The 10,709-nt window shown below is 35.9% G+C and overlaps 1 protein-coding gene across 12 annotated transcripts in view; it reads left to right on the forward strand.

Moving 5' to 3' along the window:
• Positions 1–9,638, forward strand: part of enox2 (ecto-NOX disulfide-thiol exchanger 2) — a 274,309-nt gene extending 264,671 nt beyond the window's left edge. For 7 of the 12 annotated variants that reach the window (XM_067385000.1, XM_067385003.1, XM_067384998.1 and 4 more), the window contains 2 exons: positions 2,328–2,413; positions 8,849–9,634. In XM_067385000.1, coding sequence (XP_067241101.1) covers positions 2,328–2,413; positions 8,849–8,980 — 218 coding nt within the window. In that variant the 3' untranslated portion in view covers positions 8,981–9,634. Of the gene's footprint in view, positions 1–2,327; positions 2,414–8,848 lie in introns of all 12 variants that reach the window. The other 5 variants (XM_067384994.1, XM_067384992.1, XM_067384996.1 and 2 more) reach the window with 2 other exon arrangements.
• The last annotated feature ends 1,071 nt before the right edge of the window (positions 9,639–10,709 follow it).

Genomic DNA, 10,709 nt, shown 5'->3' on the forward strand with positions numbered 1-10,709 from the left:
TATTTCAAGCAATTCAAAATCATGATGGTGAACAGCGCACATCTGAAGTGTCTCAGCTGAAGGAAATAATCCATTATTCATCGGCTTTAATATATCAGCCAAATTTTTTTATTGGGCAGATAATGATAACATTACAAATGAACATATATCTGCCGATACCGATATGGTGGCCGATATATCATGCATCCCTATGGGGAACAATTCTCACTTTTAACTAGTTGCTTATTATCTTGCATATATGCTGTTTATTAGTACTTATAAAGCACATATTAATACCTTATTCTTGATGATCATATTCTACATCCCTTAATCCTACCCAATACCTACCTTAATAACTATTAATAAGCAGTAAATTAATATATTGCTAGTAATATTTCAAGATGAACACTCACTTCACTGAAGCAGCTTAGATGTACCTGATCATTTTCAGAAAAATCCTGTTAAAATGCATCAACTTGATACATTAGAATTTTGAGCAATGTTTATTTGCATTTAAATGCATTGCATTATATTATTAATAAAAACTACAGGGCTTTGATCATAAAACTAAGCATTAAAAATCATCTTAATAAGACATATTATTGGAAAATATAGAGTGATGACTGATATTTATATGCATTTTGCAGGTAGTCTCATTTAGTTTCATTAAAAGCTTCATCTTTTGGCCATATCAATATTGTTATTGCTCAGTCTGGGCTCTGAATAATATTCTCTTATATTATATGTGCCATAATGTATCAAATATGATACTCAACTTTTTTTAACTTAGATTTTTCTGAGTATAATTTTATATGTCAGGCTTTACATGGTTAAAAATCCCAGGTATTTACTGGGTAAGAGTGGTTCAGGTCAGTTTTCTCCTATTGATCTCTATCCATTATGGCCTCCTAATAATCCCCATTTAATTGGCAACATCAGTCTGCTCTCCCCACTGATAAAACACTGTAAATCGAAGCAATTACTACTGTTCCAAGCCCGTTTTACTTTCTTTTAGTTAAACAAGGAAATGAATTAATTAAAACAAAATTAGGAATTCTTTATTTGTGACCACAAGATCCACATGTTGTGTGCGGCACCATTTTGCCCTTATTCTCAAGTCATGTAAATGTTTTGTCTTCCTCTTCACTGTAGCTACACTGCAACCAATTTCTGCTGCATAAGTTGTATGATGATTTTTGTCAGTTTTTTGAGGTTTAAAGCTTCGGTTCACTGCTGATTTTCTCATTTTGTCATTGCTAATCTCTTCTCGTTTCACATGGGTTTGGACTGACATGAGGTTGAGTAGAAAAAATGGCAGAATTTTCATTTTTGGATGAAGTACCCAGCACAGCTGCCAGCTCGGGGAGATTATTTAAGCACATACAGCATTATATCTTCTAGCAGATATGCATTATGCATTAATTAGTGAAACATTACATTATTATGAAAGGTCCATTTTCTTTCACCTTACAGTGTTTGGCTTTAGATCAATGTGTGTAAATGGAAAGGTATCCAAACACACTGCAATGAAACCATGTATAATATATAATCTTTGTCTACAGTCCATCAAGACTAATGGAATATTGACTTTGCGGCACCTGTGCGCTTCTCTCTGGAGAGCTGCTTTGCTTCCCTGATCATACCGTAATGCATTCAGAATAATTGAGTTATTCTCAATCACATTCGAGCCAGAAGTGCTAATAGCAGCTGTTATTGTTATTCCATATGTTTGAGTGTGTGAATGAAGCACTCGGCAGGCCGAAGAACAACCTTGATTACGCCAAACAGCATCAAAACTGCAATTAAACACTTATCATGTGGAAAGTTCAAGAGGCAGAGTTAGCCGATGAGGACATCCACTTCAGGGAAAACACCTCAAGTACTTGGAATCATTTGCAAATCAGCGCTGATGCAGTAGTGCTCTGTTCCAAAACCAAGTGAGCTGCCTACTTAGACGGCTTTTTAAGGCCTCGTAGGCACACTCTCATTTTAATAATTATTCGGTCTTCTAAGATACCTCATTTGGGCCAGGATCTGAGGCAGCATTGTATCCTATGTGGGGCAAGAAATGCCAAAATGTTCTTCAAAGAATATTTATATAAATATATTAACGTAAGTACACTCAATTTATGTATATTTATCAAAAAAATATTTATATTTTTAAGCCTATTAAATGTTAAAAATGGTGACTTTCAATTATACTGTAATGCTGAATGGCTGGAATTACTCATTTCATTCCCAGAAATTGAGAAAAAAATCAATTTAATAGAGACATCAAAGGTTTTGGAACAGATATTAGGTTTATATTATATTGATGAGTTATTTTATCTTTGGCTTTGCTTCCACAGGAATCATCTCAACGTTTCTTCACGTCCATCCTTTTGGAGCCAGTATTGAATATATATGTTCCTATTTACAGCGGCTGGACACTAAGGTATGAAACACACACACACACTAGGATTTACAGTTCAGAGAATATCATTATTTATTTTCAGTTTAGTTCATTATTATTTAGTTTTATTTATCTTCAGATGTTTTATTCCAGATGCATCATTAGCAGTAGTTATTGGGCATGTTACTTTAAAAAGTAATTAGTTACTAGTTACTTCTCACAAATACGTAACTGAGTTACATCATTATAAAAGTAACTATTTAATAGGGAAAGTAACTATTGCATTACTTTTAAAAAAAGTAAATATGTCAAATAACTTGAATGCACCATTATTAAATATGTCTAAGAATAAATCATTCTTGATCCGACTCGTGACTCATGATTCGCTCTTGCTTATGAAATTTCTCTGTACTGTCATTAAAGAAAATGTAGTTTCATATATATGTTTAAATAGTATATCCTATGTTATGTTTTAAATTCATTTACTTGATTATGAAAAGTGAAGAGCATGAGTAAGATGCATCATAAAATGCGCAATATATCGGGAGTCATAGAGTGGGTCAGACATGATTTTGACCACTTCATTAAGTTTTGTTTTATAGAAAGCCTCTCTTTAAAGTGAATTTCGTTTTGTAAAAAATTGTATCTTAATTTTAATCAATGTTTCATCAACCAATTGCCTGGATTTAATAAATAAGAAGCAAATATAGCAGACAATATAATCATGGATGCGCCGGCGCGATCACTTGCGCGCGAACTGGAGCACGACTTATAGGCTAAATTAACCGAAACTCAGCCTATAGACTGCTTGCCTTGCAGGCATGAAAAAATATATATAGAAAGCTTGAAATATCTACTAAATAATTAAAAACTAAATGAGTCCACTCTGATTATGTAATCCGAATGAAATGTGCATTTTCTCTCTAGCCTTCCAGTATATGCGGAGATGATGAGAGTCAGTAATGTCAACTTCATCTTTGCAGCCGACACTGATTCAGAAAACATTACTTTATTAATAAATGATTAAAATGTCTCCTTGCTGTTTTTTGTCATAATCATAATCATGACTTTTGCCGGTTCTTTATGGCAAGCGTTATGCGTGCACTTGAGTGCATAGCCTATTTTACATAAACGCTCATTATTAGTTTATTCTCTCCAGTATTTAAGAAATTAAATTAATATAAATGTGATTAGTCAACTAATGGCTTAAATGAACAACTAGTCGACTAGAAAAACTTATTTCACATATTTTCGATCCAGCATGTCACATGTTTATCGCAGTAGATAGGACCTTCGAACCAGAAAGACACAGCTTACATTTGACTAAAAGGTTTTTGTCTTTATGCTCAACTAAAGTGAAATAATGAGCATATTTCCACTTTGAGAAATTCGTCTTGACTCGCCATGACTGCCGAAAAATACTTGAATAAACGGGAACACGTCCACAGTGCGTCTTCGAGTTTAAAGTGGTTGGCATCCACCAATCCTACAATGCATCGCTGTTGTAAACAGGTTAGGCTGTAGGCTGCACTTCAGCCAAAATTAATTCATTTAAAAAAGTAACGTACAACCCACCATATGGTAACGGAGTTAATTTATTTAAAAAGTAATGCATTACAGTATTAGTTACTGTCAAAAGTAACTAGTAACACGTTACTGCCCAACACTGATCATTAGCCACTCCATCTTACTATGATAAACTTCAGCAGAAACTGCGCCATAAAATGATACCATCAGAGTATATAGTGCCCCAATTATGCTATTTTAAAGGTTATTCGTTTTGTTCTGGAGGTCTTCTATAACAGGTTTACACAAGGTCAAAAAACACTTTAATTTTCTGATAATATACAATCTGAAAACAGTTCTTCAAAGATTTGGTCTCTCTAAGCCCTCCTTTCAGAGAGTCTACTCTACTCTGATTGGTCAGATGGCCCAGTCTGTTGTGATTGGTCTACTGCTTACAGCACGTGTTGCAAACCAAATGCCCATTGCCATATCTGAATTTCAGCTCCAGATCTTCCTCAGCACTTGATAAGCAGTGATACGAACGATAACTGTGATGCTGTTTTTTTAAAATCAATTCCTCATCCTTTTGAAGCACATTAACAGCGTCAATAATACGAACCAAGCTCTTCCAGTCTCAGCTACAACTACAGTGTTTGAGGCTCAAAACAGACACTGTTCACAGACAGCCAATGAAGACCATAGGCTGCTATTATGCAAATTTGTTACATTGTTGCATAAGTGTGTAACAGGACGTTTTTTTAGAAGACAATAACTTTATTTATCATGCACATGCACCAAAAAAAGGATAATAGGAGCACTTTAAGTTTAAGTTTTATTTGTGACATTCATAAGAATACAGCTGCAGTTGAATGTGTCATGTTTAGCAGTAAACTGTGGCTTCTCCGGGGATTTTGAAGTCAAATAGCCCACACAGGAGAATTAAACTTGTCGCAAAGTTTGTGCAGTTCATGATACAGACAACTGAAATATATTCAAGTGTTTCTTCTTAGGCAGTTTGGATCAACTAAAGTAGGCTCTAATTTATTTTGGGGGTTTCTGCAACATTTCACAGTCATTATTTGCTGGCATCATCTGCTGAATGGTTAATTGTTGCAATTTTCTAATTTGACAAAAGTTTTTTACATGTTGCACTTTATAATTACTAAATCACACCATCCAGCATTAATTAAAAATGTGTGCCCTCTGTAATTGGGTTTTAGTTTGTATTCTAGTGCTCATTTATAATTTCAGTTGATTTTTTAGTTTTTTGCAAGCACCATTATTATTTGATTTTATCCGTTTCAGTCTTCATGAAAGCTTTAACTGATGACTATAACCTTGACAAACGCACACACACGGACAGGACTGAATGTATTTACTGCTGTTCACAGCACCTGCACACACACACACACACACACACGCTGAAAGCATGTATGGCGCTCTGCTTACCATTCTAATGTTCTGCTGAGTAAACAGCCCTTGAGCAGACAGAAAGTGCTCATGGTGTAAGCACAGCTCACACACACACACAAACCTATTTCATGTGTGTGTTTTCATCTTCCGGTTCTCAAACACGGTCCTCAAGCTTTTCTTGCCAAAATGTTTAATGCTGAAATAAACCGCTCATCTTCCTATAGCACAGTGTTGATTACCCTTTATTTTCCTTCATCTCTCCAGCTTTATCTCTCTCTCGCTCTCCATTTGCTGTCACACAGTGACTAATTTACACTTACAGATGGAGGGTGAAAATGAGGCTCTATATCTTTTCAGTTTTGAGTTGAAGCCCTCCGGCTGTCAGTGCCCACGCTCTCCCTCTCCGCAGCGCACACATGCCTTCATATCTTCATCAACACTCCCGCTTGTTTTCACTAAAAACAATACACTCCAGTGGGAGGCTTTAATTGATAAACCGCCATTCACGTCACCCTGCCTGGCACTCGATAAGCTGGTGCAAGTGGGTTTCACGATCCTGTGAAGAACACAATTCACCTCGCATGAGTTCTGAGATTCATGGTACACAGTGGGGTCCACATCAAAATTGGATTTAAACCTTGGAAGTTTTAGAAAACTGCATGAAATATTTAAGATTCTGCACTATTTCAGGGTCAGTGATCAAACGAGAACATCTGTGACATTAATCATTTGGCTCTTTGTACAGATGGCCAAATGTTCTTACTGAATATTTTATTAGATGCACGCCGGTCTGTTATCGTAGAGGCATCGACTTTACATTTTCACGCCCCTAAACATGACGTGAAACAAAATGAACCGTGATTGGGCGGTCCTTGGCCAATGAAAGCTGCGATAGTGTCCAGACCATCAGATTAAGCTCAGTCAACAGCATTTATGGTGTTGCCACAAAACTCATTTCTAATCATCCCTCATTTTCTTTAAAAAATAAATAATAGTAATAAAAAAATGTGGCCAATTTTTGAAGGATTTAAAAGCAGACGTGAAACTTATTTTATAAATTCATACAATTAATTAATAAAACATTGTATATTGTATTATTTAAAAATGTTCTAGTCATTTTTATAGTCATTTTAGGGTTTTAGGCAATAATTTGCATTTTTTTTTTAAGTTGTTTTCCAAAGTCTTGTTTATAAACTATTGAAATGTTTACAGATTGGCCTCATTCGCTTCCATTGTAAGTCACTCTGACCCAGATTTTTCTTTGAATAAAGTCAATAAAGTAATCAACATTATGCCACAAAAGCTGTTGATTGAGCTCAGCTTGTATTTTACCCAGAACTTGACATGACAAGGCTGCTAATATACACTAATAAAAAAAGTAATTGTTTGGATTTTAATAGGCAAATGCTTAAGAGGCTATGATTGGATCATAATTGCTGTGATTATTATGTTTTTAGCATGTTTTATGTTTGGGAACAGTTTTCATTTCTTATACAACCATGTAGGAAAACACATCAAGGCCATATTGCAGGATGGCCGTGTATAGCCCCTTTCAAACATTAAGTCTTTACTGGTAAATTATGGGTAAGAGATCATCTTACCCACACCGTTGATCCCAGAAAATTGCTGGAGTGCCTTGTATCATTAGCAGTAATGAAGAATAGCGGTGTAATCTACCGGTGAGCATGTATGAAGTCAGAATGCACTGATGTAAGAAGGCCAATCATAAACTTTATAAGGACATTATGAGATAACTGCGCGCTGTAAGCTCTGTTGCTTTTTAATAGTTTTTCTGTGTAAATATGCGCAAGATGGACTTCTTTGACCATTGCGCCATGCTTTTTCAGCGTGTCGCGCTCAACTTTCTTTTCCATTCGTCAGCACTGCGGCTTTGCAGTTGGATGCCATTATGTGCATCTCATGTTTTTAAGAGCAAAAACATATTCTGTTTGATCATCCATTATGCCTGTCACTCAAAAAAATTTTGTCAAACTGAACAGAAAGTAAAACTAAAGAGCTACTCCTCATGCGGGCAAATGAAGACAACAGCACAGCGTTTAACGATCATTTCCAATGACTGACATCACAGAATTTACTGGTGTTTTGGTGCTGATGTGTGAATGTTTTGTGACAGTAAAAGCCAGAAAGCCGTTGTGTTGTCTGCAACTCTTTTTTACGGCAACAGTGTTAAAACAGCGGACTTGGTATCATTGGTCTAGAGATGCGGTTTTTTCCTTCTTTTAACTTGAGCGCCACTTTTTTTAAATGCCATGTCACGTGGGAGACGCTGCAAAAGACATAAGCGCAATGGTCAAACACATCTGTCTACCACGTTTACATGGAAAAACAATGGTAATGTACCGCAGTGGAATGGAAAAACGTGTTCTGTGTGAACGGCCTCTTAATGCGTTGAAAGATAGCATCATTTCAACTATCATAGAGCTGTATATGATTATCATATGACATTATTTTTGCTGCTAGAGGAAGATGAGTCTGGTTCCCTACAAGTTTTTTCTCCAAACATCTCACATTTTCCCTTCATACAGAGTCTGGGTCTGCACTGTAAAAAATTATTTTCATGATTTGTTATCACAAACCTTTGTCTTTTTTCAAATCAACTTGGATAATTAATGTGGTCCAGATAGCATAATATTTTGAGTTTCTGCAGATTAAACCAATCGCCTTCATTGTATTAACTTTTTATATTTTAATTTCAATGAACTCAAAATTAAGGCAACCAGGTAACTTACTTTTTAAGTTGAACCAACAATTCTTTTTTACAGTGTACTCACTGGAGCTCAGAGTCATTATGCTTTGGATCTGTATTGTGAAAAGTGCTAAATTAACATGAATTAAATATTCCTTTTAGCCCTTAAATGCATGACTTTTTCGCCAATCGTTCTTACATATTCGGGTCTTTATCGACCCGGATATATATCTAACACGGAGGGATCTCTACGTGATATTATAAAACTCCTCTGATATTAGAGTAACAATTATAGAAGAATAAAATAAAGCATATTTGGTTACCTTTTGGAGCTCGAAAGGGCTCAGTTTGAGCAGATGTTTCCTCATTTCCCAGTAAATTCAGCAAATAATGGCAAATAATTTTATGTATGAGCCCATTCGCGATCTCAAACGTATTCTCAAAACTATATAATTTTCAACATCTTCAAAATCGCTAACAGCTTCACCAGATCAATCCAGTAACAGGTTTTGATTGCGAAAAAATACGTACATTCATTCACACCTCGGGTCGTTAGCGACCCTATACAATTTTTACAAAAAATGAATACAAAAATAGGCATTCTTTTATAATTTTATGATTTTATTTTTTTAATTTTTATATTCTTTATAATGAATTGATTGAGGAATACCAAGAAGGTTGATGTCTAACTTTAAAAAATGAACAAGGAGGAGGGTAGTGAATGATGCCCCGGTTCACTAAAGACCCGAGGTATGCATTTAATGGTTAAAAAAAAGTTAAAAATGGAAGCATCTCCACTGGTAGTCTCAGAGTTTGGATCAGTCTAAACATTGATGTTCTTGTTGTTTCAGATCAGTACCACAGAAGTGGAGACTCTTTTGGGTCGGCTGCCCTGCACCTTCAAGCAGGAGTTGACGGGTGTCGGGGCTAGTTTGGAGAAACGCTGGAAGTTCTGCGGGTTTGAGGGCATTAAGACAGCGTAGAGACACGGGTTGGGCTTCTCGCTAGAAACAACACGACCGATGGACCCGAGGGGTCACAACCAATCACCTGCCAGCTCTCCGTGTCCATCCATCCAGCCCCATGGGATTTAAATCTCAGAAAACACTTGGAGACCTGGAGAACCTCAAGACTTTGGTGTGTGTGTAGTATGTTTTAGTATGTGTACACACGAGCACATGTCGGAGTGTGTGTACGAACCACACAACGTGACTCTGAGCTGCTGCATCGGGTAAAAATCAGGGTCTGCTGAACCGAGGACTTGAACTGTCAACATACATTTTCTTTTTCTCGTTTCACCTCTAATTTGTAAAAAAGAAAAACCTTATAAATAACATGAATATATTTCTTTTCTCTTCTGTATAGGCTGCAGAAACGGTTGCATAGAATCTTTTGTTCACATATCCTGTAAATGTTTGAATAACTTGCTATTTTTAAATAAAAAAACGACAACAAAAAATGCAACCAGACTAATTTATTAGTTCAACAATTTAGGCCAGTGCTTCCAAAATCTTCAACTTTCAGCACGTCTGCTAATTAAGAGAGGAATCGTGGGAGAAATAAACGCCTTTGTTAGACGTTTCCTCTCATTTATGCCACACACGTCCTTTCAAACCTTCGGGCTTTTCCTGCTTAAGCTGGAGACCGCAGTAGATCTGTGTCCCCTGGCGGTCTGAGTCAGTCTGCGGTGTTTTCCCATCTCTAATGGTTCATATTATTCTAATGCATGGGGTTTTTTGTAATCGCTTTGAGTTGACTGGTAACCAGACTGAGCAGCTGTGAACGTGTCGAGCCGTGTTGCTGTTTTTGCACAGAGCTTGTGAACTCTAATTAACCATCACAGCGCTGCATGTATGTGTTTCGTGTGCAGATGTGTGAGTTTGCATCTCACGACTGAAGAGGAGAAAACGCTCTTCTGGCGGCACAGTCAAGCGTCGCTAATGCTTTTCTGTTGTGCAATTTGTAAGGTGATTTTTTTCTTTTTTTCCCGCTTATTGCTGAGGGAAACTAAAGCTTTATTACACATGATCGGTTCCCACTGCACTTTTTCTATTTCCTTGAGCTATAAGTATGAAAAATTATTTTCAAATGCTTGTCAGACATTTGGTCTCTCGAACATGAATTAATAATAGCTAATGATTGTGTTTCCCCTTGTCGTCGAACAGCCCTCGATTCATTATGAATTTTTAATATAGACACTTAAGATGGACTGAAATCTAAGTGAACTGAACATGAACATGTAAAGCGTTTTTACAAAGAGGCTTCTGTCACTTAAATGTGAATTTCAACATTGTGTTTTTTTTTGCGTACTATGTTGCTGCGTTTCTGAATATCCCAAGTGCCGGTCAAAAGTTTGCAAACATTACTATTTTTAATGTTTTTGAAAGAAGTCTCTTCTGCTCAACAAGGCTGCATTTGTTTGATCAAAAATACAGAAATAACAATAAAATTGTGAAATATTATTACAATTTAAAATAATGGTTTTAATTTTTTAATATACTTTAAAATATAATTTTTTTCTGTGATCAAAGCTGAATTTTCAGCATCATTACTCCAGTCTTAAGTGTCACATGATCCTTCAGAAATCATTCTAATATGATCATTTATTATCAATTTAGCTTTATTTAATAACATGCAATTTTTTCATGATTCTTTGGTGAGTAAAAAGTAAAAAAAAAAAAAAAAGAGCAGCATTTATTTAAAATAGAAATC

This window comes from Chanodichthys erythropterus, chromosome 1 (assembly GCF_024489055.1).
Source record: "Chanodichthys erythropterus isolate Z2021 chromosome 1, ASM2448905v1, whole genome shotgun sequence".
NCBI classification, from domain to species: Eukaryota; Metazoa; Chordata; class Actinopteri; order Cypriniformes; family Xenocyprididae; genus Chanodichthys; species Chanodichthys erythropterus.